The following is a 23,975-nucleotide window of genomic DNA, read 5'->3' as shown; positions in this document are numbered from 1 at the left end:
TGGAACCAACAGCCTCTCTGCAGTACACACATAATTTATGCTTCATGTAGTTTTGCATGGACTTCTATACTCAGTCGATTAATTTTGAGGATTCTGACTTCTGTGTGGTGTCTAATTGGAGCAACGAGCAAAGTTCCAGTTGCTGAGCCACTCGTTGCTCAGCAAAAGTGATCAGTCAGGAATATGGTCTTTGTTTGCATTCAAGTGGACTGGAATTTTGGCTTTTGCGTGCTGTGCACTTGTTATATGAATGCAATGTTCTGCGGTTGCATCACAGAGTGCCCTGAACCAGTGAACATCTGGGCCATCATCTTGGGTGTGATTCTTGGCATCGTCCTCATCGGCCTGGCATTGCTCCTCATCTGGAAGCTGTTCACCACCATCCACGACCGCAGGGAGTTTGCCAAGTTTGAGAAGGAACGGCAAATGGCCAAATGGGACACCGTGAGTGCCCATTTCTGCCCTGTTCAGGGGCCTTTGTTTTTGCCCTTTGAACAATAGTGGGCAGTGCCTTCAGCTTATGATCTCGCACTCAATGAGATGCTGCTTATGATAGCAAGCCAGCTTACGTGTTGTCTGTTGCGCTTAGGTGTATAAAGAATGAACCCTTCATTAACAGTGATTAGGTTGTCTCTTGTGCATCAGATGCTACGATCAAATCCTAACTTTTGAAAACCAGTTCTCTGTAAAATGCATGTGCCAAGTAAAATGCATGTGCCTAGTAAAATGAAAATAAGTTGGGACTTCAATATATTGAACACAGATGTAACAAATTATTGGGTATCATGAAGTCAATCTAAAATTTGGTTATCCATTCTTCAACGAGTGTTCTGCTGCCATAATGAAACCAAAAATGAAGGCTATGAGACACTATTGGTTGTTGCAAACTGAATACTTTGCTCACAGCTCAAGGTATGTATTTTAGTATAAAAAATGTCAAACTCTTAGAAAGAGCAACTTGAAGTGGCACATTCTGGACTTGCGTTCACGTCTTGGCCAGCAGATGCTTAGTTTGGCAGGCCTGCAGTTGGCAAAGCCAACATGTTGATCTCATGTGATCGCACTGATTGCACATTTGCATGGTAATGACAGTGCAATGCTTGTGTTTTCAGTTTGTACAAGGCTTGTGTTTTCAATTTAGCGTTGCTCACGTGCAACGTGTTGGCACAGCAAGCCACCAAAAGTCCGTCAGAATAGTCAGGCAGTCCTGTGCAGACCAGTTGGAGGCATGAAGCTTGTGCTCTCGCATAGACCCAATTGCAAATTTCTTTCTAACAATATCAACTTGTGCACTTATAAACAATATGGAGTTATAGACAGTGGAACCTTGTTGATACGTTCCTGGTACATACATTTTCCCGGCGTTAAGGTTCGCAATCGAGAGCGCGAAAAATGACTCGGTAGAGCTATGCTCATTTTTACCAGTTCATACATTCCCATAAAGCACAAATTTTCGGCGCCAACGTTCAGTACGTCGCCAAACTGCGATTGTGTGATACGTTTCCCGGCCGCTAGAGCCCATGTAAGCAAGAAAATGCGTAAGGCGCACGCGATCGAGAACAGTATATAGCTTCCTGCCACAGCAGCTTCACCGCATTACTCGCTCGTCCGACACACGTGAAAATGCTGGCATGCACTTGGTTTCACAGAGCATGGTGACATCGGAAGACTAGCGCATGCATACTAGCGCATAGACTAGCGCATGCAGGCAATAACTTAAATTTGTCGCCATTCCCTGCTGCAGACTGTGCTCATATGCCAAGGTTGCCAAGTGCCAAGGTTGAGGTAAACGAGTGTTGCCTTCACAGGAATTTATGAATATATTGAGGGATTACATTGAATTGTTAAGGTTAAGTAGTTTATTTAGGTTTTTGCAAGACCTGTCCCACTTTTGATATTTTTTTGGAGTCACTATAGTGTGGAATGAAGCAAAACATTCCTTACTAGGTTAATTTCCATTCGTATTTCCCTGCCATCTTGTTCGCCGATTGAAGTGAAACCAAACTAAAATTGTAAGGCTTTATCCAGCTGATATTTATATGAAATTCTTTTTTTTCCAGGGAGAAAACCCAATCTACAAGGGTGCCGTTTCAACGTTCAAGAACCCCACCTATGGTGGGAAGCAGTAAGAGGCCAGCGCACTCTAGAAAAGTGTGACACAACCTCACTTCGTTGCCTGCGTCTCCAGGCAAAAAATCACAACTAGTGGACACCTATTTTTCTTTGCTGAACGTTCTGTCTTGCGGTTAAGGAGATCATCGTCATTCTTGTAATTTTGTCCTCGTCGTGTTGTGTTGGTTGTGTCAACCTCTCCTTTAATTTATGTTCATGAAATGTGTACTAGGATGCTAGGTTCAAACCATATTTTACTGTGGGAGAGAGTCAGTGGATGATACTGTTGTTTTCCCATCATTATGCCGTGACCCCAAGTTGCTGCTTATAGGTAGTGCTTTGCAAGCCATACTTGTGTATCCAATGTTGAATCGTACAATTTGTCCTGAGTCGTCGTATTCATAAGTAATCACAGCTTTCCTCATCAAAGAAGTATAATTAATTGACGTGAAGTTTACGGTATCTCTCCTCGGAGGTTGGCACAATGTACTTGTTGACTCTATGCTGTTGAAGGCATTTCCTTTTTTGTACAGTTGGTGGTACCTGCTTGGGAAAACTAAAGCTGGCAGAGTTACACAAGAGTGTGCGGATGATCATTGACTTTCTGATGCAAAGCCAGACAAAGTATGGTCGGCACTGTAGAGGCAGGAAAGGCTGTTGGCATGTGGCCTCTTGTTGCTTGTTTTGCAGGTGCCATGTGACATTTAAAGTCAACTCTGCCTTTGCGGGCTCACAATATAATTATAGTTCTTTTTCTGGCACAACTTGTTGCCATATTAATCAATGACGTCTGTAGAAGTCTTATCATTTATCTAGGCAACGTGTCCTGCTAAAGAGCATTTGCCTGAAGGAAAAAGAAGCCTGGCTTCTCTCTCTCTCTCTATCTCTTCGGTCCATTAGGATGTCACTGTGGCACACACATGCTGTCATGTCCTGTTTTGCGTCACATGATGCGAGTGGCACATTGTTGTCATGTGCCACTCTGATCCAGGATACAAAACAATGCAATTGAACAGCAATCTAATCCTTAAGAAATATGGACGCATAACTTACGTTTTCATTTTCATTTTTTCTTTGGCCAGCAGATGTTGCTTCAGGTGCTCGCTTATCAATAGTTTTGTCTTACAACGGTCGCAGGAATGCTCATTTCTCATTGTGTCATGTTCAGCTATAGTAGTGCTTTAATCACTGAGTGGCCTTAAATGAGTATGCCCTTTACACTTTTGCTGCCGATGCTGCTTGCAAGTACAAACTGATGTTATACACAAGTTTAAAACTGCTTTTAGTCTTTCCGTCAAACTCATTTGTGTTAACCTTTCCTGTCTTTTGAGTGACCTTAAGAAAGCTCTAGCTTGCTATGTAACACATTTGTTGCAATATACTTATAGTTTGCGTGTGAACAAGTTTAATGTATAGTCACATTTTTTTCAGTTTAGGGGTACTGTTCTTAGAAGCTTCCGGTTCTCCGCATGTCCCCCTGCCCCTTTCTTCTGTTCTTGTCATAAACAATTTAGTTGTTTGTATTTATTTATGAGTACAGCGTATGCATTTTGAAACTTCTTGTAATGTTCAGTTTGCAACTGTTTGCAGTTTGCAAAAGTACTGAGTATGGTCAGTACTTCCGCTGAGCTTAATAATAGCATAGATAATTTTAGCACCTCATTCTGGGAGGAGGAAACCTGCATTTCCTTACGCAGAATATACTATTACATGTGTACACTTACTGCCACTTGCAAGATGCGGAAGCATTGCGACTGAGGAACAACAAGCCCAAAGTTGTACATAGTAGTGCTGTTTCGTTTTATTGAAAGGCTGACGTTCTCCCGCACATGGCGCAGGAGTTTGCATGTGTACAGGGGAGGTCAGTGTGAAGAGGAACATCCAATGTGCATTTGAGACCATCTATTGTCGCAGCTTTTCGCAGGAGAAAAAGAAGGTTTGTTGAGACATCCTTTGTAAAACAGCAACTACTTTGACAAGCGTATCGGCAAACAGTGTTCAAATTTGCAGGTCTTGCTGATTTTCTTGCTTGAGTACTGATTAGGTGTTCCCTTTCACATTGGACTACACTGTACTTGTGAGCTGTGACCAGTGTACCACTACATCTACACGAGTGATGTTGCAGGCACTTTGCCAAGCGAATGTGCAATATACCATTAAAGAGAAGGGCTATGTTGCATGTAGTGCTGTGTGTAAGAATGCACACCTGCTGATGAAGCGCCTTTTAGCACCGTGCCGTAATGATACTGAGGCGAGCAAGTACTTCTGGCTTTCGATGAATAACGTGTTCATTTATATACACATGTAAACCATCTTTGTTCTGAATGAAGTTTTCTCGTAGTAAAGATTGATTTTAGTGGAACCGGCATTCCTTGTCTTTGTTCCCTGGAAATGCACCAACATTGACATACAAAGCTATGTGTGAGAGTGGATGCACTGAGCAATAGTGCGAAAGGGAGTGCTAAACAGAATCAAGTAACAAGAGGGGCTACATTCAGTGGAGAGGAGGCATTTGCAGTACATCTGATGACAAAGCGCAACTGTGGCCAGTAGGGTTGATCGAAAGATTGTTGAATGCTTACAGTAACCATAAGGAGTGTTGCACATAATAAATGGAAGATGAGCAGTGAAGATGGTGCGAGTATGGACAGCCCAGAGAAAACCAATTAGAACAATAGTAAAATTATTTTTGTTTTAATTTGAGGAGACCTATAAATATAAATGCATGCAACCCCACATTGCGCTGTAAGTCAGTAAGGCTTTGCAATGACAATCATCTTGAATGCAGCCGCTGAAGTTGGCATGTGGTCACTGCAGAGGCCAGGTCGTCTGAGCAATGACTCCTGGTTACGTCTTGTGCGTCGTGCATCTTGAGCAAGTCCACAGCAGATGGTAAACCTTGGTTTCTCTTGTGCCAGGGTTGTGCAGTTTGGGCTGGCGGCACTTCCCTTGATGGAGCCCTTCTACTTGCAGGTGACAGCACGGGGTGAGGGCCCAGCTCTTTCTCTGGAAAAATTCCTGCATCCTTGTGAGGTTGCAGAGGAGGGAGCATACGCACCAGGGAATAAGAGCTTGTGCATCACGTTGGAGGGAATTTTCAGGGGCAAGGAGAAGAGAAAGCACGTCTAGTAGAAGAGGTGTTATTGGATGCCTGTTTTTCATGTTTGCTTTGTTATCTGCCATGGCATTGAAAGAGTCAGAACTGTGTAGGTGAACATTGAAAGGTGAATCATAATTAGGCTTATGTACTTTTTAACAGAGTAATGGAGCTTTACTGACGTGCTTTGGCTAATTAATTAGACTCGAAGCACCAGGGTATATGTGTACTTAAGTGAGGTCACCTCTCCAAAGTGTTTCATGCGATTCCTAAGTTCCAGAGATAGCATTTGGCGAGCGGTCATTCCCAAAAGCTAGTCAAGAATGAGAGGCAGAAAGGCTCTTTGCGTTTGTACTTTCCTGGGAATGTTTTCGTCCAGGAGAGGGAACAAACTGTATCGGCCTCAGCATGCGTGTTAGGTGCTTCATTGTCATGTCCAGGCTTGTTGGCGCCTTCCTGTGTGTGGTGGCTCGCTCTCCCACACGCAGCGCCTAGTAGAGAGAAAGTACGCACCTGCCGACATGCTTGGACACACGTGTATGTTTGCCGCAGAAAGTGCTAGGTTTTCGTCGCTTTGAAGCATCCAAAATACCTTCATGGCCTGAGCGATGCGACATGGATATGGATTTCATGGGACCCCTTCATGCCCACATCACGTTGTTTCTGACCCCTTAAAAGTCATGTTAGAAGTGTTAAAGGGACTTTTAAGGACCCAGTTTTATATGGTGCAATAGAAAAATCCTTGGAAGTGTTTATACTTGTAGAGGTTGCTTACAAAAACGCGTAGGATATTGTAAACAGAAGTATTTGATCTGAGCAATCACTAAATAAATGTGAGTCTCGCGATGCCAGCAACATTGTGTATGGATGTCACTCATTCAAGGGAAATCTCACAATAACTTGAGTTTATTTTTGATAAAGGCAGCCGTATCACTCTGCCTGAGCTTTTTTGCTGTACTTTTCAGCTGCGCCGTCCGCACGCCTTGCTACACCTTGAGCTCCGTGTAGATACATAAATGACAGTCTTGAATATGATAATTCACACCCTGCATAAATATAAACAACTACCGTGTATATCCAGCAGGGCGCGCATGCTTTGCGCACAGTGCACGGGCGTTTGCATTTCGCCTCTACCGAAATGCGATCACCATGGCCGGGACTGAGAAAATGATATTAATTGCTTCTTTTGCTCTACTAAGGTGTGGTATGCATAGTTCTTTAAGCACAGTAGATTAGAACGTTGAAAACCCGTCATAAAACTACTGCTCTAAGAAGTATAGACAAGAAAAATCCTTCAAAACACAGTCCCGAGCATGTACACAAGCAAGCACCGTGCATAGCCTGTCAAGCAGTTGCCTCGGGTCTACAAAAAAAAAAAAAAAGCAGTTTAGGTCGAAAGGGTGTGCATCGATTGCGATAGCAAATTAGTAGACAGCTATACGAAATAAGGATAGTAGTTTTATAGGCCGTATAAACACATTCGTATAAACATTTCCATTACGAGGTTAACAAGCATGGTGTTGCGCGCAAGCAGACACGAACACATCTCACTCGACGACCGCGGAAACTCGCTGTCAAAACGCTGGAGTGACGAAGCACTGCAGCAGCAGCAGCGAGCGAAGTGACCTTCATGCTGCCTCTTGTTTCAATGCGAACTAAGTGGCGAAAACAGCGCTCATGAAGCTATCAGAACTTAGCGTGCACTATGTCCCCGTCGCAGATCGCTTTCGAGATAGGGCCTTCGCGGCCCCTCCATATGCAGCAGCCGCTAGAGTAGAATGGCAGAATGCCCCATCCCTCACCTGCCCCCATGTGCCTCGCCTGCGACAGTAGACGGGGCACTTCCCGCTTTCCTCCTTTGCACGGTCGATATTGAGCCGCCACTGTTGGCTCACCCTCACGCTTTCACTTGCATATACAGCATACTTCGCCCAGCGGCGATGTTATCGCCCTTGCACTTTATATGTAACATCACGGCGAAGGCAGGATTGCAGCTAGCTGGAGTGTTGCTATAATAGACAGTTTTAGTTTACCGTACGCTATACCATTGCGTATGCTATAATACAGCGGGTTGTTACTGTGCATGCGCAGAACGATAAACGACCCATAGCATATAGCATACGCACACTATTTCGCAGATTTAGCGTTAGCGTCTTTGCGGGGTTTGCGCAGTTTGTGGGAAACATGGCGGCAGTCCCTGCTGTATGCTTCGAATTGGATTTGGCACTGCTTTTGTGAAATTCACTCTGTTGGTAGCAAATGACTGTGTAAACGGCTTTCGCTTAGTCTCGGGCCGCTTAAACGGCAGAGTATTGTGGATAACCTTGCACAGTTTTCGAGATCGCTTCTCGTTTCGAACGAGTCGAAGCCTATGAAAGAAACATTCGAGATGTCAGCGCCACCTATTGCTCCAGTCGGGAGATAGCCTTTCAACGTCTCCTGTGGCGTTGACAAATGCCTGTCCCGAGTCAAAAGGGATCAGGACCGCTTCCTTCCTTACTTACTTACTTACCTACTTACTTACTTACTTACTTACTTACTTACTTACTTACTTACTTACTTACTTACTTACTTACTTACTTACTTACTTACTAGATAGCCGCAATGACGGCATATGGCCGCAGAGATTCGAACATCTCGCAGGGCAACTAAATCTAGCAAACGTGCTGCTTAGCGTATGCTATACTATATATAGTGTACGCTATAAGTTGCTTGTGCTGAACTAAAACTGCCTAATAAACTGCTGCGGTAGCATTTCTAGTTTTATAATGTTGCAGGGCATATAGACTTAACTCGTTAGCTTGTCTGCCGCGTTAAGCGCCTGGTTCACATAAACTACTGCCACATCGTCCCAAAAGTTTAATGTTTATGCTTTCGTAACTAATGACGACGATTAGCATTTTGCTTAAAGGGGCCCTGGACCACCTCTCGGGCTTGGCGAAATAATGTAGTCCGCGGTTAGCATACGCTGCTGTGAACAGCTTAGCCAAGTTTTGTTGTTGTACGCGGTGCGTGGATCTCTCAAGCGGATCTCGGTAACCTTTCTCTCAAACACTCTCTTTTCAATAGAAGCCTGCCTACTTACTCTCTTAAAAAAGGCAGACTTACGCTTTATTTCGTAATAAATCGGATTCTCATACTATTCACCCTTTTCGCAGAGCACTTTGTTCTAGAGTAACGAGATGGCGCTTTCAGCGGTGTGTCGCACGTAGCCTCGGTGACAGTGCACGAATACGAAACCACTACCGCTTCCACTTTGCTTCTGTGGGATCAGCTTTCTGAAACGCAGCTGAGTTTTCGCTAACGCACTGTGCTTCAATCATGCTGGATTGAATCATGTGAATTGAAGACGTGTGCAGTAGTTGGTTGCAAAAATAGTGACTGGCATACAAAGGAATGGAATCTGTGTGGCCAAGTTCGCGGACCACTGATGCAACCATCCATACGTGTTACTGGCACTTCGGGATGTACGGCTTTCATCGAGAATAGAAATTTGCTCATTCGCCAGCCTTGTATCGCTAACCTTCGAAAGGAGGGCTTCAGCCCTGGAACGTTGGCAAGAGTGAGTACCACTCGTTAGACAATGACAAAGTGAGTAGCGCAGGGTCCTGTCACAGGAAGTTTCGCGCACAGTATCAACACGCATCTATCCCAACTGGCAGGAAAACTTATGCCCACTCTATCACCAATGTGTCAATGAGTTAATGGGCACACACTTGAATATATGCGCACCATATAAAAACACGCCCCCGACCATCCGGCAATCCGCCCAAACCACCCCCGTTTGCCGGAATAGCGGACACTAGCTCGCTTGACGCTCGAGCCGCCCATCGCCGCCAGCCGCACCGCACGCGTGCGGTCGTGCGAAAGATTGCACGTATCAAACACTTGTGCACAAATTTCGGTTTACAGTGTGTAAGGTATACACTGTGTACACAATGTAGACGGTAATTTGTGCACAGGTGCTGGGTACGTGCAATTTTTCGCGCAAGCGTGCGGTGCGGCTTGCGGCGATGGGCGGCTCGAGCGTAAATCGGCCACACGGAGGGCGCATGCGCATTCGCACTTTCGCTCCGCTTAGCTGCTGAGCGGAGCGTAAAAACGCCAAACTCAATTACTCTGTGCGCCAAACTAAAACGCGGGCGGACGGGGCGTTGGGGTGGAGGCGTAAACGTGCGCGGTCTGCGTGGTGCAGCCATCTGGTGGTGCAGTGCTCAGACAGACAGAAACGGCTAATACTGCATTGCACCAGGAGCGGAGAAGCTCCTGGTGTAAATTTTTGGCAGCAACACGATTACGCCAGTGCCGAAAATTTACGCCAGCAGCGAAGAAGAATACGCTCGGCCAACGCTCAATGGGCCCAACGCCTCGTCCGCCTGCGTTTTACCGGAATACCGGACAAGCAGTCTAGTAACGTTGGGACAGGCTAAACCTCCCTATTGATGCGCGTTCGCTAGTTCACCCTCGCACGCTTTCACTCGCACATGCAGCATACGGCGCGCGGCGACGATTCCCTTGGACCTTATCCGGAACCTCACGCCGACGCCGACGGCAGAAATGCGCCTGGAGTGCCCGTGTATTTGCTATCGCAACAAAATCCATTCAAGTGCTCCGGAGCGTTGCGCACATGAGTCGGCGCAAAATGCGGCGCAATTTCATGAGTGGAGGTGTTTCAATATCCTAGCCTCTATCACTGCGGCAATAAGCTACAGCTTCGGAGGTGTTAAATCTTTTGTAGGCGCTACTCGATATTTGACAATTAGTTATGCACCTGCATTCCCGCCAACATCAACTGCTATCAGGCAGGCCCCATCGCCAGTCACGACGCAGCGAACCTTGTTCACCGAACGCACGCTTGAGAGCAGCACGATACCACTGCACAAGCGCTCCGTCACGCGTATTTTTCAATCAGGAAAAAAAAGAGATGATTGAGAGCCGAGAAAGCAACCCTCGCGAAAGTCTACCTGTGCATAAGCTTACCCATGCCTGAGCTCCGTAGCCCGTGAACAAAGAAAAAAAGCTTTGTTCGTACACTTTTGCACCTTCAGTGCAAAAGCAATCTCTAACATAAAGCAAAGCAAAAACCGAGTTCTTCAATGACGCGGGTAGTCGCGAAACTTAGCCAAAACATATCAAATCTCTTACGAATGCCTCGCCGCAGCAATTCAACGGCCAACTGTCATGGTGGCGTGTGCGTGGAGACGTGGAAAAGAAGAAAAAGTAGAGAGAAAGGCGCGACAAATACCACGTGACGGTGCTAATTCAATTGGGTGACGTAGACCTTCTCTCCTGCCTCTCCTCACGCTTTTCGCAGCAGCTGCGACGGTACAACAAAATAATGTCGGCACCCTTAGTTTTATTCATGGGGCTTAGCCTACACTAGCCTGTCTCAGAAAAGCGTGTCTAGTACGTGCGAACTTTGAAACAGCTGTGCTGTCAGCTCCATCACGCTAGCTAGTGTTCAGCCGCAGAAGCTGCGAACGACGCACCGATCCACGGGTAAAGAAACACACGAGGTGTGAAAGGGCTATGAGCGCAAGCCTGAGCGCATGCAGGATACGATATATGAGTTCTCCCCGAGGCTGCTAGTGGGCCGTGGGACGCCGTACGGCCACAGCTCCCTTAATTGTTCCAATTACTTTTGTCCGCACCTGTAGCGGGTAAGGATGAATGAACCGATTGTTTCTCTGACCTATCACACACACACCTGGCGGCGCACAAGAGCTCCCTCAACAGGGCGAATGATTTCGCAGCGTAGAAGCGTACCCGGAAGCGAAGATGGGAACATGGATTCAAAGGATAAAAGGGAGAGGGAACTATACAGACGGCGTGATTCGTTTGTTCATGCCTTTTGAAGGACACGTGTTGCTACGCTCTTGACCTGTCACTTACTATAGTCTTTTATTTATTACGATAGCAACGTTAGGGTCACTCAGGGCAAATTTTTGCCGTCGCCGTGATGTTCCGTATAAGATCCAAGTGCGATAAAATCTTATCGTGCTCCGCGTGCCGTATGCTGTGGGTGCGAGTGTAAGCCTGCAAGGGTGAGCCGAGAAGGATAATCGCTTGATGCCCGCCATCTTCGTGCGTGCCCGACGTAGAGGTCGCGTGATCAAGTGCGCTCTAGGGGGGGCAGGTGAGCGACTCCTCTAGTACGGCCTTGCGTGTGCAGGGGAGCTCGCGCGGCTGAGCGCATGCGCAGCCCTCGCACCCTATTTTGGAGGTAATATCTGGCGGGCGCAAATCCTGGCCGAGCCGAGATGGCTGGTCGATTCGTGTGTGCCGCCTTGCCGCGCGCATAGCGCTGGAGGTCGCGTAATTTCAAGTTTCGGAGGCGCCTTGAAGCGCGAGGAAGCACGAAGCGTTCGCTTCCCTGTATTTGTGCTCTTCATCACACCAGCGTTGTGACAGCGAGTGTTCAAGTGAGATTTCATCAATCAATCAATCAATCAATCAATCAATCAATCAATCAATCAATCAATCAATCAATCAATCAATCAATCAATCAATCAATCAATCAATCAATCTCGTTTTTATTCAATGCGAAGAGAAGGGACAGGACAGAAAGCTAAAACAGCTTCTTTCAGAGTCAACAGCATGTGAGCAAGCAGCATCTTTCCCAAAACAACGTAATCGACGTTCTAACAATATTCACGGCAAAGAAAAATCACACATAAAATATCAATAGCATAATTGCCATAACATAAATCAAAGCACAAGTTAAGAAAAACACATATTAATACATATGAATGAGCGTGGCACCGTGCTTTCTCATTTATTAGTAAGAGAATGTTTGCTCCAATTTACACAGCCGTTAAATCTACGAGCATTACTTCTTGTAGTTGTCTGATATTTTCCTATCGCTAGCAATGCTTGGCCTTTCGGGCGAAACTGCGAATTTTTTTTTCGGAGAACAGTCTCTGACTTTGGGACCTTGTCTGTATACCATTTCCTGTAACCAATTGTTATGAATGAATAATAAAGTGAAACACCGAGTTTCGAATATATATATATATATATATATATATATATATATATATATATATATATATATATATATATATATATATATATATATATATATATATATATATATGGACAGAAAGCTAAAACAGCTTCTTTCAGAGTCAACAGCATGTGAGCAAGCAGTATCTTTCCCAAAACAACCTAATCAACGTTCTAACAATATTCACGGCAAAGAAAAATCACACATGAAGTTACCGAGGCTAAACGCAATGTTGTCCCCGGCGTACGTCAGCCGGCAGCAGCGGCCGTCGGCCGGCCTCCCAGCGGAACGTCTCGCAGCAGAGACGTGAGGGACGCCCTGAAAGCCGTGCCCAACACCACCGCGAGCAGTGCCCAGAGGCCCAAGACCAGCCTCGCGGTCGTGGGCTTGCTCACGGCATCCGGAAGCCTGCAGGCCTGCTGCAGCAGTAAGGATACGAAGATGAACGCCACGTCGCCGCCGCTGTCAACGTTGGGCCGCCCGCTCCACCTTAGATACGCCCACGAGATGAGCTTCAGAGCGATGGCGCAGAGCGCCATGCCGGTTGCCAGGTGCGCCCAGACACGCCACGTGAACGGCAGGAAAAGCACGACCTGCTTATGCAGTGGATGGCGTCGTCTGACGAATATCGAGTAGGCGAACGAGTCGTAGTAGACGGGCACCACTACTTCCGGCACGCGAACCTCATTCCTTATCTCGGGTTCTTCGAACCAGCGCGCTGGCGCTGTGCACGAAGAACGCCTCAGCCAGGTGGCGCTTGTTTTCGCTGGCCGCGTCTATCGGGACCGTGGTCACGTTTGTTTCCTTGTGGCCGAGCGCGTCAAGCAGAAGCGCGAACGTCGGATGCTCGCAGATGTATGGGCGCAGGCAGTATACTCTAAGCTCGCGCCCCCGGAGCGGAACTTGTCTGGTGATCATAAGCGGTTCGCCAGCACGCATGGCGCTGATTTCACAAGACAGGCACTCCGTCTCGAGTCCCGTGGTGAGAATAGTGTGGTTGTCTTTGCTGAAGCTAACGTTGTAGTAGGCGCCACCTTCGAAACCCATGAATATCGTTGTCTGGTGGCGGTACCTGGACGCACTCGCGTAGAATTGGTCCGAGAAGATTACCACGTGATGGCTGTACCGGCGCACGAAGGTGTTGGCCACATCCGTCCAACGCTGGCCGCAGAAAATGACCACCGCCTTTTGAGCAAATATGTAGGGCTCGAAGCAGTACCGTCCGGTTTTACAAAAACCGTTTCTAATGGTGAATAAACGAGATGTAGAATCAAGCCGCTTCACGAAATCTCTGACGCCCCGGAGTATTCCGTCGTGCTCCATGGCGCACGAAGGGGAGACGCCTACGTCCACCGGCGCAGCGTTGTACGAGAGCTGGCCGACGAACCGGTTAAACGCGGGGTCTTTCAATATGTTCCTCCATGGCGGCTGTATTTTCGCGATATTTCCTACAGCTGCCGTAAAAACAAGCGCTAGAACAAGATCGCAAACGTAAGCCATCTACTGTTTAGATCTACACTTTGCAGCACAACCGTTCCAAGCTTTAGTATACTGCTTTACACGTTAGGCATAAACATGGTGCGAGTGCCAGCTTTCCATGGACTGCTGCCCAAGGCGTGCGGGGTACACATACATATACTTAAGCAAACGCCCGTTATCGATTTCGCGGGACTGTTTGTCCAAGGAACAAACCAAGGAAAGACACTACTCTCGCGGAGCCGTAGCTCGATACCTTATTGTTTGTTGTCGCACTGTTCTTATCAGTCGCGGCATTTCACATTGTGTTGCAGACGAAACTTATTTTCTCGGACTCGCGTGAGTAAAAGGGGACGGACGCACGCTACTCTTGGTGCACGGCTCGTCTTTAGAGAGCGAAACGCATTACGAAGACTGCGCCCATCACGCCGGGAAAGAAAACTCAGAACGTTGCGCCTCGAATCGACCTGCGAGGCTTGCTTTCTCGCAGTCACAACGAAGACTTCGCCTTGGGTCAGGTCAAATGTGAGAACTTTTGTAAGGCAGGCCTTTACACCTTAGCTACAGTTGCATGAATATGGCGAGCACGAATCTAAACTATTCAGAATTTATTGCTTTGAAGTACCAATGGCATATACGTGAGAAGCTGCGCTTAATTATTGCAGCCTTCGCAATCGGTTCGTTACAGCGAATGCGTCCGTTCCGATCACACGGAGAAGAAAAAAAAAAGACTGGAAGTTTAAAGGTATCGTTGTGTTGCGGAAACAACGGCGGCAAATTTAACAACATCGGGACTTGGCAGGAGCATTTGATTATAGCATAGCGTGCCCAATAACGTGTGCCACCTTTACCTTTCTTTTAACGCGAAAAATTATTCTCCAACGGTGCGCTACAAGAATTGCTTCACCGCTACATTGATGTGCTTGCGGTGGTGCACCCTTTACAGAAAAAATAAATAAAAACTGTAATGCGCGAGAAATTTGTGGCATGCGCTTTCGATCCTGTTTGCATGTTTGCCAATTAAAGACGCTATCATAAAGCTGATCTTAAAGAAGTACTATAGCCTTGTTTACTCTCTCAAAATAGTCGTTTACTTCACAATAACAGCGTTAACTTTTTCTTTTTCGTTTTATTGGCCGCACAGCGTTAAAAACCACTATATGTATTTATTCCTTTTGTATTGCTCAACGGATATTGCAAATATTAATAGCAGAGGTGGGCTAAAATGGTAAATTGCGACTACAGATCGAATAGTCCGCGCTGTTCGATTCGTATTCAAATCGAGAACTCACTATTTGAAGTTGTAGAATATTAGTTTCTTTCGAGTATACAAGGGGATAGAAACGCTTATTGTAGTCTCGAGGGAGACAGCGAGAGACGGGAGGGCTGTTCAGACTGAGTCCGCAGCAGGGCAGCGGCGGTTGTAGCGCAGGGGCACCAGTTGCTAATCGAGTTCACGGGTCAGATAAGGCCTGTAAGGTCGCTCTGATTGTTCGTGTTCTTAAGTGTCACGAATCGGCCACGTGCTGTGTGTATAGAGAGGGGGTTCGCTCCCCCCCCCCCCCCATGTCAGCGGGGCAACCATTTCTGTGTTATGTGGGGTCACGGACCGCGCGGTGTTGGGTGACGCGTCGCGGCAGGCGCCAGGCGGGGAGTGCCGATTCCGGGTAATCGGTATTGTGCGCATGGTGTTGGCAGTCCGCCGACGGTCACACAGACCAGCCTTGAAACGGACCGCTGTACAAGGTATTGTGGGTCTGGCGCCCGAGTGCCTGACTAATTGGAGGCGCCGCCAAGGTTAAGAAGGACTTAGCAACTCTGACCCCGTGCCGCATGCAGTGAGCATGGACCTGATCTTCTGCGCGTCCGGAACGCAATCGCCAGCCTTGTTGTTGGGTGCGACTGCCTGTGTGGTGTCGAGGGCCAGCTTACCGTGCACGCTGTAGGAATGCGGTGCACACGTAAAAAGTGCATTCAGACGACGGCGTCTTGGAAACACGCACTCGGAGAACTTTGTCTTGTAGACAATAAGTTTGAAGGACAAGGAGGGCCATCCGTCTCCCACACGGCCAAACTTTGAGTACAGCGGCACTACGTGGTGTCGATGACCCTGCTTCCGAGACATTTGCGGCCTAGACGCCGTTGGGATTTGAAACGGTCTAGCGATAACTTGTTCGGGCCTGGCGTATTTTGCTGAGCCCGTCACTAACTACGGAGAAATGAGAGGGCAACCGAGTTTTGGCGAAGAAGGAAAAGAGCTTTGTTTTCCAATATGTTTATTTTTGAGAGTAAGCCCATCCCTGTGGGTTGTGGCTTAACAAACGGTTGATTCTGATTGGCAACTGAACCTGTGGGACGGGCCAACGGCCCTACCGCCTTTTTTTCTTTGTATATTTGGGCTATAAAAATCGGGACGACATGCTGTCCCTCAGACTTGGCTGAAATCAGGATTGCTGATAGATCAGTGAGCCTCCGTACTATGTACGTTAAAACGAGTCTGGGTTCTAACAGTCATTGAGACAGTAGAAGAGTGAGACTTTGTTTCTCAATTGTTCAACTTTGTAATGTATTTGTTTTACCTGCCATGTATATAGAAAAGTTACTTATAAATATTTCTTGTACATCTGACCTCATCGTTTCCTGCCTGCGTTTGATCAACAACTGCCGATCATCATCCGAGAAGCTTCAAGGTCCAACGGTGAAGCGAGGACGGAGAACGAACGAAACCTTACTAGGCCTGCTCAATAATTTCCAGTGATTCAAAAAGAGTGACTGGCTTTTACACGGCCTATATAGGATTTTGTTCCGATTTATGTTAGTCCAGTCTCAACATATTCGCCATCCCATTCTGCGGTGCTGTAGTATCACACCTCCATACTTCAGCGAACACAACCCTTTGCTTGCATCTCGTAACATGCAGTCCTCTTCTTTCATCACTGTTATTGCCATGGCGTTCCAGATAATTTAAATCAGCTGTTTATCATTTGCAAGCTCCTCAGTTGCCCGGACTTCAAAATTGTTATTCATACATGTGCCAGTGTATGTAAACCCGATTACTGTCGAGCGGACTCTAGGAAAGCTTAGTATGTGACGTCGCTTCAGAAATGAGAAAATATTCGATATTCTATTCTATACTCAGGGCAAATTTTTCTCTAATATTGGTATTCGATTCGATTTGGAAATTTTGTGATTCACCCACCCGTAATATATATTTGTAACGTGCCCAAATTGAATCTTGATGCAAGCTTGCACTAGGAAACAGCAAACAGAAGCGTGCAGAAGAAAGTGTGCAAGGGCAATACAGTACAGCACGAGATAAATAAAAAAATAAATTACTTCATTTTATTGCAGGAAAGCTGAAGTAACGTAGTAGATAATTACTGCGACACCTCTTAAAGGTTCCAAACTGGGTTTGCTGTGTCTGTCATTTCCGTTATGTCTTCGTCTTCATCAGGCCACCTACTTCGTCTCATTATCCTCGGCATCGACGAATGACGAGCCCATCATCGTCACTAGGGATCGAGCTCATACCGCCGCGGAAATTTGTGCACGGTATTACGCGTCACGCAGCCTCCGAGAGTGGCGGCGCCTGGGCGCGTATTTCGGAGGCCGCAGCACTGCAATACCAGTAGCGCAGGGGACAACATATACCAGTGTGCATCGCAAAGTAGTAGCCTATAGTCCTTGAGGAGATGGCGGTGTTCATTGCGAGAGCCCACTGCTGTCACAATAAACGGATTCGGAATCGGAGGTATCGTTGAAGTCTGCAGGCTTCTCTAAAATTGTAAGTTTTCGATTTAGAAACGCCTAACTTTTGTGCTTACGAGGGTTTCGACAGGAATTCAGGGCGCAGGCTGCTTTTCCAAGTGCATCGCCCCTGAAGGAAGCCGAACGCCAGGCCGGGGTACACTTGTGCCCATTTGAACCAATGGGGGCCCGGCGGCAGTGGGAACTGAACCCACAACCTCGCGCAGGCGAAGCGGGTGCTCTACAACTAAGAGATTTAAAAACGCCCAAGTGTCGCCGCGTGGACGCTTGGGTGCAGAATACGAACAGTTACGCGAGTTACCGTGATTCTAAACGACATAAAACTGCTGCGATGAGAGAAGGTGAACAGTTCCCTGCGTGCTTTTCGCGTACTTGCAACAAAACCAATATTATAGGCGTCGTGTGTCCTGCTGCATTGCATTTGGCTGAAATGTTTCAACAAAGCTTCGCGTAACGTGTATTCCTCCAAATGCGTTAGATATGCAGTCTTTCTTTTTCAGGGCACGAAACTCGAAAACTAAATATAGTATAGCAAGCGAGTTTTTGATCTCTACGTGACTTATCATGATGACCGATGCCATTGCGTCAAAAAGCGGGAGAGCTCAAACATGACAAAATTGGAGGTTTTCCGAGCAACCAGTCATTTCTTAAATATACCGGGCAAACGCGTCCAGTTCAGGTTAGTTTATTACCTTAATCACCCAGTATTACATAAGGAGTGGTTACCAATACAAAATTGCAGTGCAAGCTATCGATATGCACTGTTTAATAATAAACGTGGTAAAGATAACAATGAAACATCTTCGCTAACACAAATTTAAAAACGAAGAAGAAAGAAAATACCGTTATTTGTACAATACAGTTGACTATACACTGATAGGTTCAAGGTGTTCCGTCAAACGTTGCGAAAGCGTTGACAGTCACCTCCGCATACTCCAAAGAGGATGAAGGCGAAAGCCTACGCGCTCACGAGACATTCATTAAATTACTTGACATTCTCATTAGAATGCGTTGTTACTTCCTGTTGCTTGTTTTCTCCCACCGAAGGTCGTGGGTTCGAGTGCTTTAATTAACTCCACCTTAACTCTGCCCTAATTACCTTCGCCTTAACACCACAGGTCGTGGGTTCGATTTCCTTATTTAATTATGTTTCAATTAACTTTGCATTAATTAACCTCTGTTACGATCGGCCTGCAGAGGTACTGCTCTGCGAAGGTATTTAAGCCCGCTGCACGTGCTTCGATCGATCCGCGGTGGTGGCGCCCTTCAGAGAACCGGCGAGGACAACAGCGCTGCCCGACCATGAACTACCTTCGAAGAAATGGAGACTACGGCAGCGTTAATCCACCATTCGTCTCGTTCGGAGGATCGGCGATGGCAGCAGGGCTGGTCACGTTTGGCGCCCCCTTTATTGTTGGTTGATTTGCCTCGTCTTCATGGTCTCTCTGCAGCAAGAAGCGCTTCCCTAACAAAAGGGTGCGTTGCGGTGCGTTTTCCTCGGGCCCCAGGATTCGTCGCAGTCTGCTGACACTCGTGGCAACTACAGGAGAAAGGCAGCTCTGGAATTTAGAGGCGCCGGCTGGAGTCAGGCGTGACAACCTGGCTACGAGGACGCGCTCAACTCGGGTTCTGGGAATCCAAAGTGCGTACGTGTGTGTGTGAGCCCTCCTCCTCCAAAAAGGTGGGTCAAGTTCGATGACGTTGGACGCTACGAATTGGCGGTGAACCGCCGTTTCCCTCACCTAGAAATCTAGGGAGAACGGAGTGTTTATAAGCAGCTGATTGTCGGCTGCTAGAGGGCGCTCATGATCGCACTCGTGAGCAGTGTGCTCGTGAGCTGCGTGCTCGTCAGTGTGCTTTGTGATCGTGCTCGTGAGCTGTGTGCTCGTGCTCGACAAGCAGTGTGTTTGGAGCTTCGGGCTCGCATGCTGTATGCTTCGTCTTGCGTGCTCCATTTGGGAGTCACGCTAGACTTTCGAAATGTTTCTCATGTTTTAATGTAAAATATCTGTAAATAAACCCTGCTCGCCTAGTCCTGTCCCTCCAAAGTTCCTCCCTACGACCTACAACCCTTACAAACGGTGGCAGCGACGAGATCATCCGACAACTCCTACACCTCGTACTAATTAACACCAAAGGTCGCGAGTTCGAGTGTCTTAATTAACTTGCTTTTAATTAACTTCGCCTTAATTAACACCAAAGGTCGTGGGCTTGAATCCCACCAATGGTCAGTGTTTTGGTCCCACACAATTTTCGTGCCATAACGCTGCACTTCGTCTTTCGCCTTAATAAAGACGGGCAACTGATGGCAACAATCTCTTCTGGAAGGCCGTTCCAGTCTGCGGCAGTTCGAAACTAGAAGGAAGTTGAAAAAGTAGTGGTTAGCGCACGTGGACGCGAGACTTGCTGAGAATGTCCTGTGCGGCGGGACATGCGCCCTGCCGGTGCGATATAGGGTGGGTGACGGAGGGCGCAGAAAATAGAACTTGTGGTAGAGCGACAGGCAAGCCAGGTGGCGACAGTAGGCGAGGGGGTGAAAGACCGGATTGCAATTTTAGTGATGTCGCGCTGATGGGCTACGAATAGGGGGAATGCATTAATGACAAATGAGATAATTGTGCTTCAATATGCGCCCATCACCATCCTTTGTGGAGTTATCCTCACTGAATTCTTGACATAGCAAATGGCCACCCTTCCTATATATCAGTGGCGAGTAACGCTTTGTTCCGTCTCAGCAGCATAAATCGGTAACACCGGCAACGAAGATAAAGGGGTAATTAAATGTGGGTGTCAATTTTTTTCTCGGTAATCTTGACAGAGGAGGTTTGAAGCTTCGGTGAGCGAGCAAGGGATGTCGCTGCAGCCCTGATAGCAGTTGCTGTCATGATGAAGGCAAGTCTCTTTGCCGAAACTTGGCTCCAGCTACATTTTCAAGGCGAAAGCTTAAGGTGTCTGGGCCGGCGGTGCCCTTGACGAAACTGCACCGTGACGAAAAATGGCCGATGCCGCAAACACGTAAAAAATGCTGGAATTGACGTCACATTTCTTAGGGAGGTCCCTGTAAACAAAGCAAATTAGTGGCTTTGATAAGAAAATTTGGTACATTTTGGCCTGGGTGCGATACGAGCACGCTTCCCTGAAGCCACGGCTGCTGCACGGTTGTGGCTTACTAGAGGTGTCTCTAGTGAGTGCCTTATTGCACACGTCACGTCGCACCCACCTCGCCGTCTAGTCCGTGCGTCATTATGCGGCTCACGTGACGGTGCGAACGAGGTGGCGCTACGTCACGAGCATGCAAAATGAGCGCGTTGCAATGATACGTTCCGAGGTCTACAAACGGTATGCTTTCGCATACCCGCACGTAAGCAGTCGTAAGTGCCTGCCGAATCTTAAGTTTAGCCATTGCTGTCGCGCCAGGCATTGTTGCGCAGAAAAGCGGGCGCGCGCGCTCTGCGCATTGACGTCACAGTCGGAGCGGCGCCGGCGGCGGTTGTCGGCGGCGACCGATGGAGGATCGTTCACGCACTTGCGGCTCGCGAGGACGGCCGCGCAAGTACGCCGCTGCGGAAGAAGCGCGTAGTGAGGAGGTCGCCTTAGTGTCACACGTGTACTTTCCACTGCGGCTCGTTATGTCTTGCAAGAAGTCTAGGCCCGATTGTACAAATTAATGCATTACCAATATGTCTCACAAAGAAGTCTAGCCCCAATTGCATTATTCCATGTATTACGAAATGTGCAGGAGGCTTTCGCCTTCGTGTGTTACAAGCATGCAACACTTGCCGAACTTTCTTTCTGTTCGATGATAGACCCGTGTATGTTCTACGAGGAAGGGCTAGACCTGTTACCGACACGCGTTATTTAACGCGCGCTGAAACGTGTCTGTATGTTGTGGCATTCCACAATATGGATCAGAATGTCGTGGTGGGAAATTAACCCGCGATTTCCCGCTGTTACCCGCCGCGGTGGCTTAGTGGATAAAGCGTTGCGCTGTTAAGTATGAGGTCACGGGGTCGAATCCCGGCCGCGGCGGTCTCATTTCGGTGGAGGCGAATGCAAAAAAAAAAAAGAACCGCCAGCGTCTCGTGCATTGGGGGCACTTTAAGGAACCCCAGCTGGTCAAAATTAATTCGGCGTCCCCCACTACGACATGCCTCACAATGAGATCGTGGTTTTGGCACGTAAAAACAGTTTTTTTTCCCCCGCTATCATCATAGCGTAAGCGATCAGGGAGGTCCCTGCAAACGAAGTAATACTGCGTACAGTATTACAGTATTACAAAAAGGAGCATATGCACATCGTTGTCATAGCTGTAGCAGCAAGCGCATACCTCCGGGGACGTACTGCTCGTTAAACTCGCATCCAAAGTTTGGCACGGATAGTACGGTGTCCATAAAACGATCGCGCTATTCCAATGCCTTGCTAGAGTACGAGCAGTGAGCCCTAAACTTATTTCCGCAACAACCAATCGGCCTTGAGAACACTGGCTATTCGAAAGCGAAGTGTTTTTTCTCCTCTTCAATTTCCTCCGTGATATCGCTTGTCGTGATCGCTGGACTCTCGATGGTTGATGACCGATGCTATCACTGTAGAAACGCCGCTTCATGACCAGCCTACGAGCATGCGCATGAGCATGGACGGTATGTCACGCGACAAAATGTACGTGCAAATGAAGCCTTCGTGGTCAACGCTTCGCAAGGAAGCAAAGGATCGACTGCTACGAGGGATTGCTGCGGACTACCATGGGAAATGCGTGCGGCGAGCGCCCGCAGTGGCCAGGGATAGTTTACCTGCGCCTGTAGTCGGCTAGGCAGTTTGTTAACATATTCATGCGATAGCGTTAAGTGCCCAGTGGGGCAGAAAATCTGGTGTCCGCGTCGTTGTCCGTCAGAACACATCCCGAACCACGTAGGCCCTCCGCGTGGCGCAGACGCGTTACTGAACTGCTGTTGAGGTGTCCTCCTGTGAGAGACAGTTACGGCACTGCACTTATCTCTTCCATTTCTCTTTAAAAATCACTTCACACACACACTGAACTAATTGAATTTCTCAATGTAAAAGGAGTCAGAAAACTCGCAGAGGGTGAATTACACGCAACCTACGGATATAACGCCGGATCGCGATTTGAATATACGAGAAAACAATTCTGTTATGCGGAAACTCGAACCTCTTTTTCCTTGCTTATGAAAATATGAGCCATTGCTCTGCCCTGCACCGACGCCGGGATCGGCCCACCATCGGTGGGCCGATCCCAGCGTCAGTGCAGGGCAGAGGCGGGGTCGGCGTCAACAGGGCCTGATAACGCTATTGCGTACCACTTTTAGAGGCGAAGCTTAATCGTCATCCTAGTTTTTCTGCAGTTCGTTTTATACCCCTGCCACACGGGCACTCGAAAGTCTCGAGTAAAAAGGCTCTCCCGAAAGAGTTTCGCCCGCAGGCACACGACAATCAGCGATCTCTTTCAGAAGCTGTCTTTTCTGGAAGCGGAATTTGTCGATCTCATGGAGGAAGGAAACTGAGGGGAGATCATGCTAACGTGCTAGCGATTGCTTAGTATTGCTGCGGAGCGCGCGGGTCCGAGCAGCACTGTTGCGCGCAGCGTGGTGTGGTTTCGCGAGAAATGTAAACAAGAGTGGAGAGCTGGCCCGATAGGCGGAGCAACGCCATGAGCAACGGCAACTTCCGGCTTCACTTTAGCTTCACAAAGAGTGACGTCAGGGCCTCTCCTTAGTTTCCTTCCTCCGTGGTTGATCTCTTTTACAGCCGAAAACTAGTAGCCTCGAAACCAGTGGGCGCCAGTAGTTATCAAACGAAAGGAAGAACATGCGCATTTTTGTGTCGCCTAGGCTCATCATGAAAAATAGTTGTATGTCTTGCAGGTGTAGTAAACGCAGTTATGCACATTTCCTTCTGTACTCTCGTAAGCAGGTCGAACGTAATGTCACGTGATTACGCTTACAGACGCGAGCCGCACGGACGAGACATTAACGGTACTTAATCCGGCGTTGTTAAATGTGAAAATGTGCAACACAAGAATTTTTCGGTTTATTCCAGATACATCCCTTTATGTTGGCCGATTTTGTTTCAAACGCTAGCGCCTCACCTTCGGTAGCGTATCCGGAAGGAAACACTAAAACGAGATCGTTGGTGACGTGTTTGCTGCGCGAAACCTCTTCATTAAAAGCTATTTCAGCTTGGTAAAAGACCACTCGCGTAAAAGTTCTTGCGTGCTCGTGTGACAGAGGTATCAGGCTTATTAAATCTTTAATAGTGCGCCGATTGTTCTTTCTCGTGAAGGGCTGCTCGTGGCAACCCGTTTCAAGCTGGAGAGGGAATGGTGGACCGTGCGGGTTACATAGAAGGGCGACATGAAATCGATGTTGCGCCAGCCTTTTGAGCGCAGGCTCGAATCAGTCCACGCCATTTGTATTCCATTGCGCCATCGGATACCTTTATGCTACCATATGTGACGGACTTCAGACCCTACAGTACCTAAGCTGTGCGCGGGCGGAGCAATTG

At 47.6% G+C, this 23,975-nt stretch overlaps 1 protein-coding gene and 1 long non-coding RNA gene across 6 annotated transcripts in view; one reads left to right on the top strand and one right to left on the bottom strand.

Annotated features, from left to right (window-relative positions):
• The window catches only part of mys (position-specific antigen beta subunit myospheroid), a 388,332-nt gene extending 383,858 nt beyond the window's left edge, over positions 1 to 4,474 (top strand). For all 5 annotated transcript variants that reach the window (XM_070532236.1, XM_065429914.1, XM_065429913.2 and 2 more), the window contains 2 exons: positions 278 to 444; positions 2,061 to 4,474. In XM_070532236.1, the coding sequence (XP_070388337.1) occupies positions 278 to 444; positions 2,061 to 2,129 (236 nt within the window). In that variant the 3' untranslated portion in view covers positions 2,130 to 4,474. The remainder of the gene's footprint in view (positions 1 to 277; positions 445 to 2,060) is intronic.
• LOC135900419 (uncharacterized) lies at positions 4,281 to 7,197 on the bottom strand. Its single transcript, XR_010563861.1, has 2 exons — positions 7,012 to 7,197; positions 4,281 to 5,137 (listed from the first exon to the last, which is right to left on the bottom strand). It is a non-coding gene; the product is annotated as an uncharacterized lncRNA (long non-coding RNA).
• Positions 7,198 to 23,975: the final 16,778 nt, after the last annotated feature.

Source organism: Dermacentor albipictus, chromosome 1 (genome assembly GCF_038994185.2).
Source record: "Dermacentor albipictus isolate Rhodes 1998 colony chromosome 1, USDA_Dalb.pri_finalv2, whole genome shotgun sequence".
Classification (NCBI taxonomy): domain Eukaryota; kingdom Metazoa; phylum Arthropoda; class Arachnida; order Ixodida; family Ixodidae; genus Dermacentor; species Dermacentor albipictus.
Note: the sequence above shows the minus strand (reverse complement) of the source record. Positions and strands in the feature narration are given on the sequence as shown.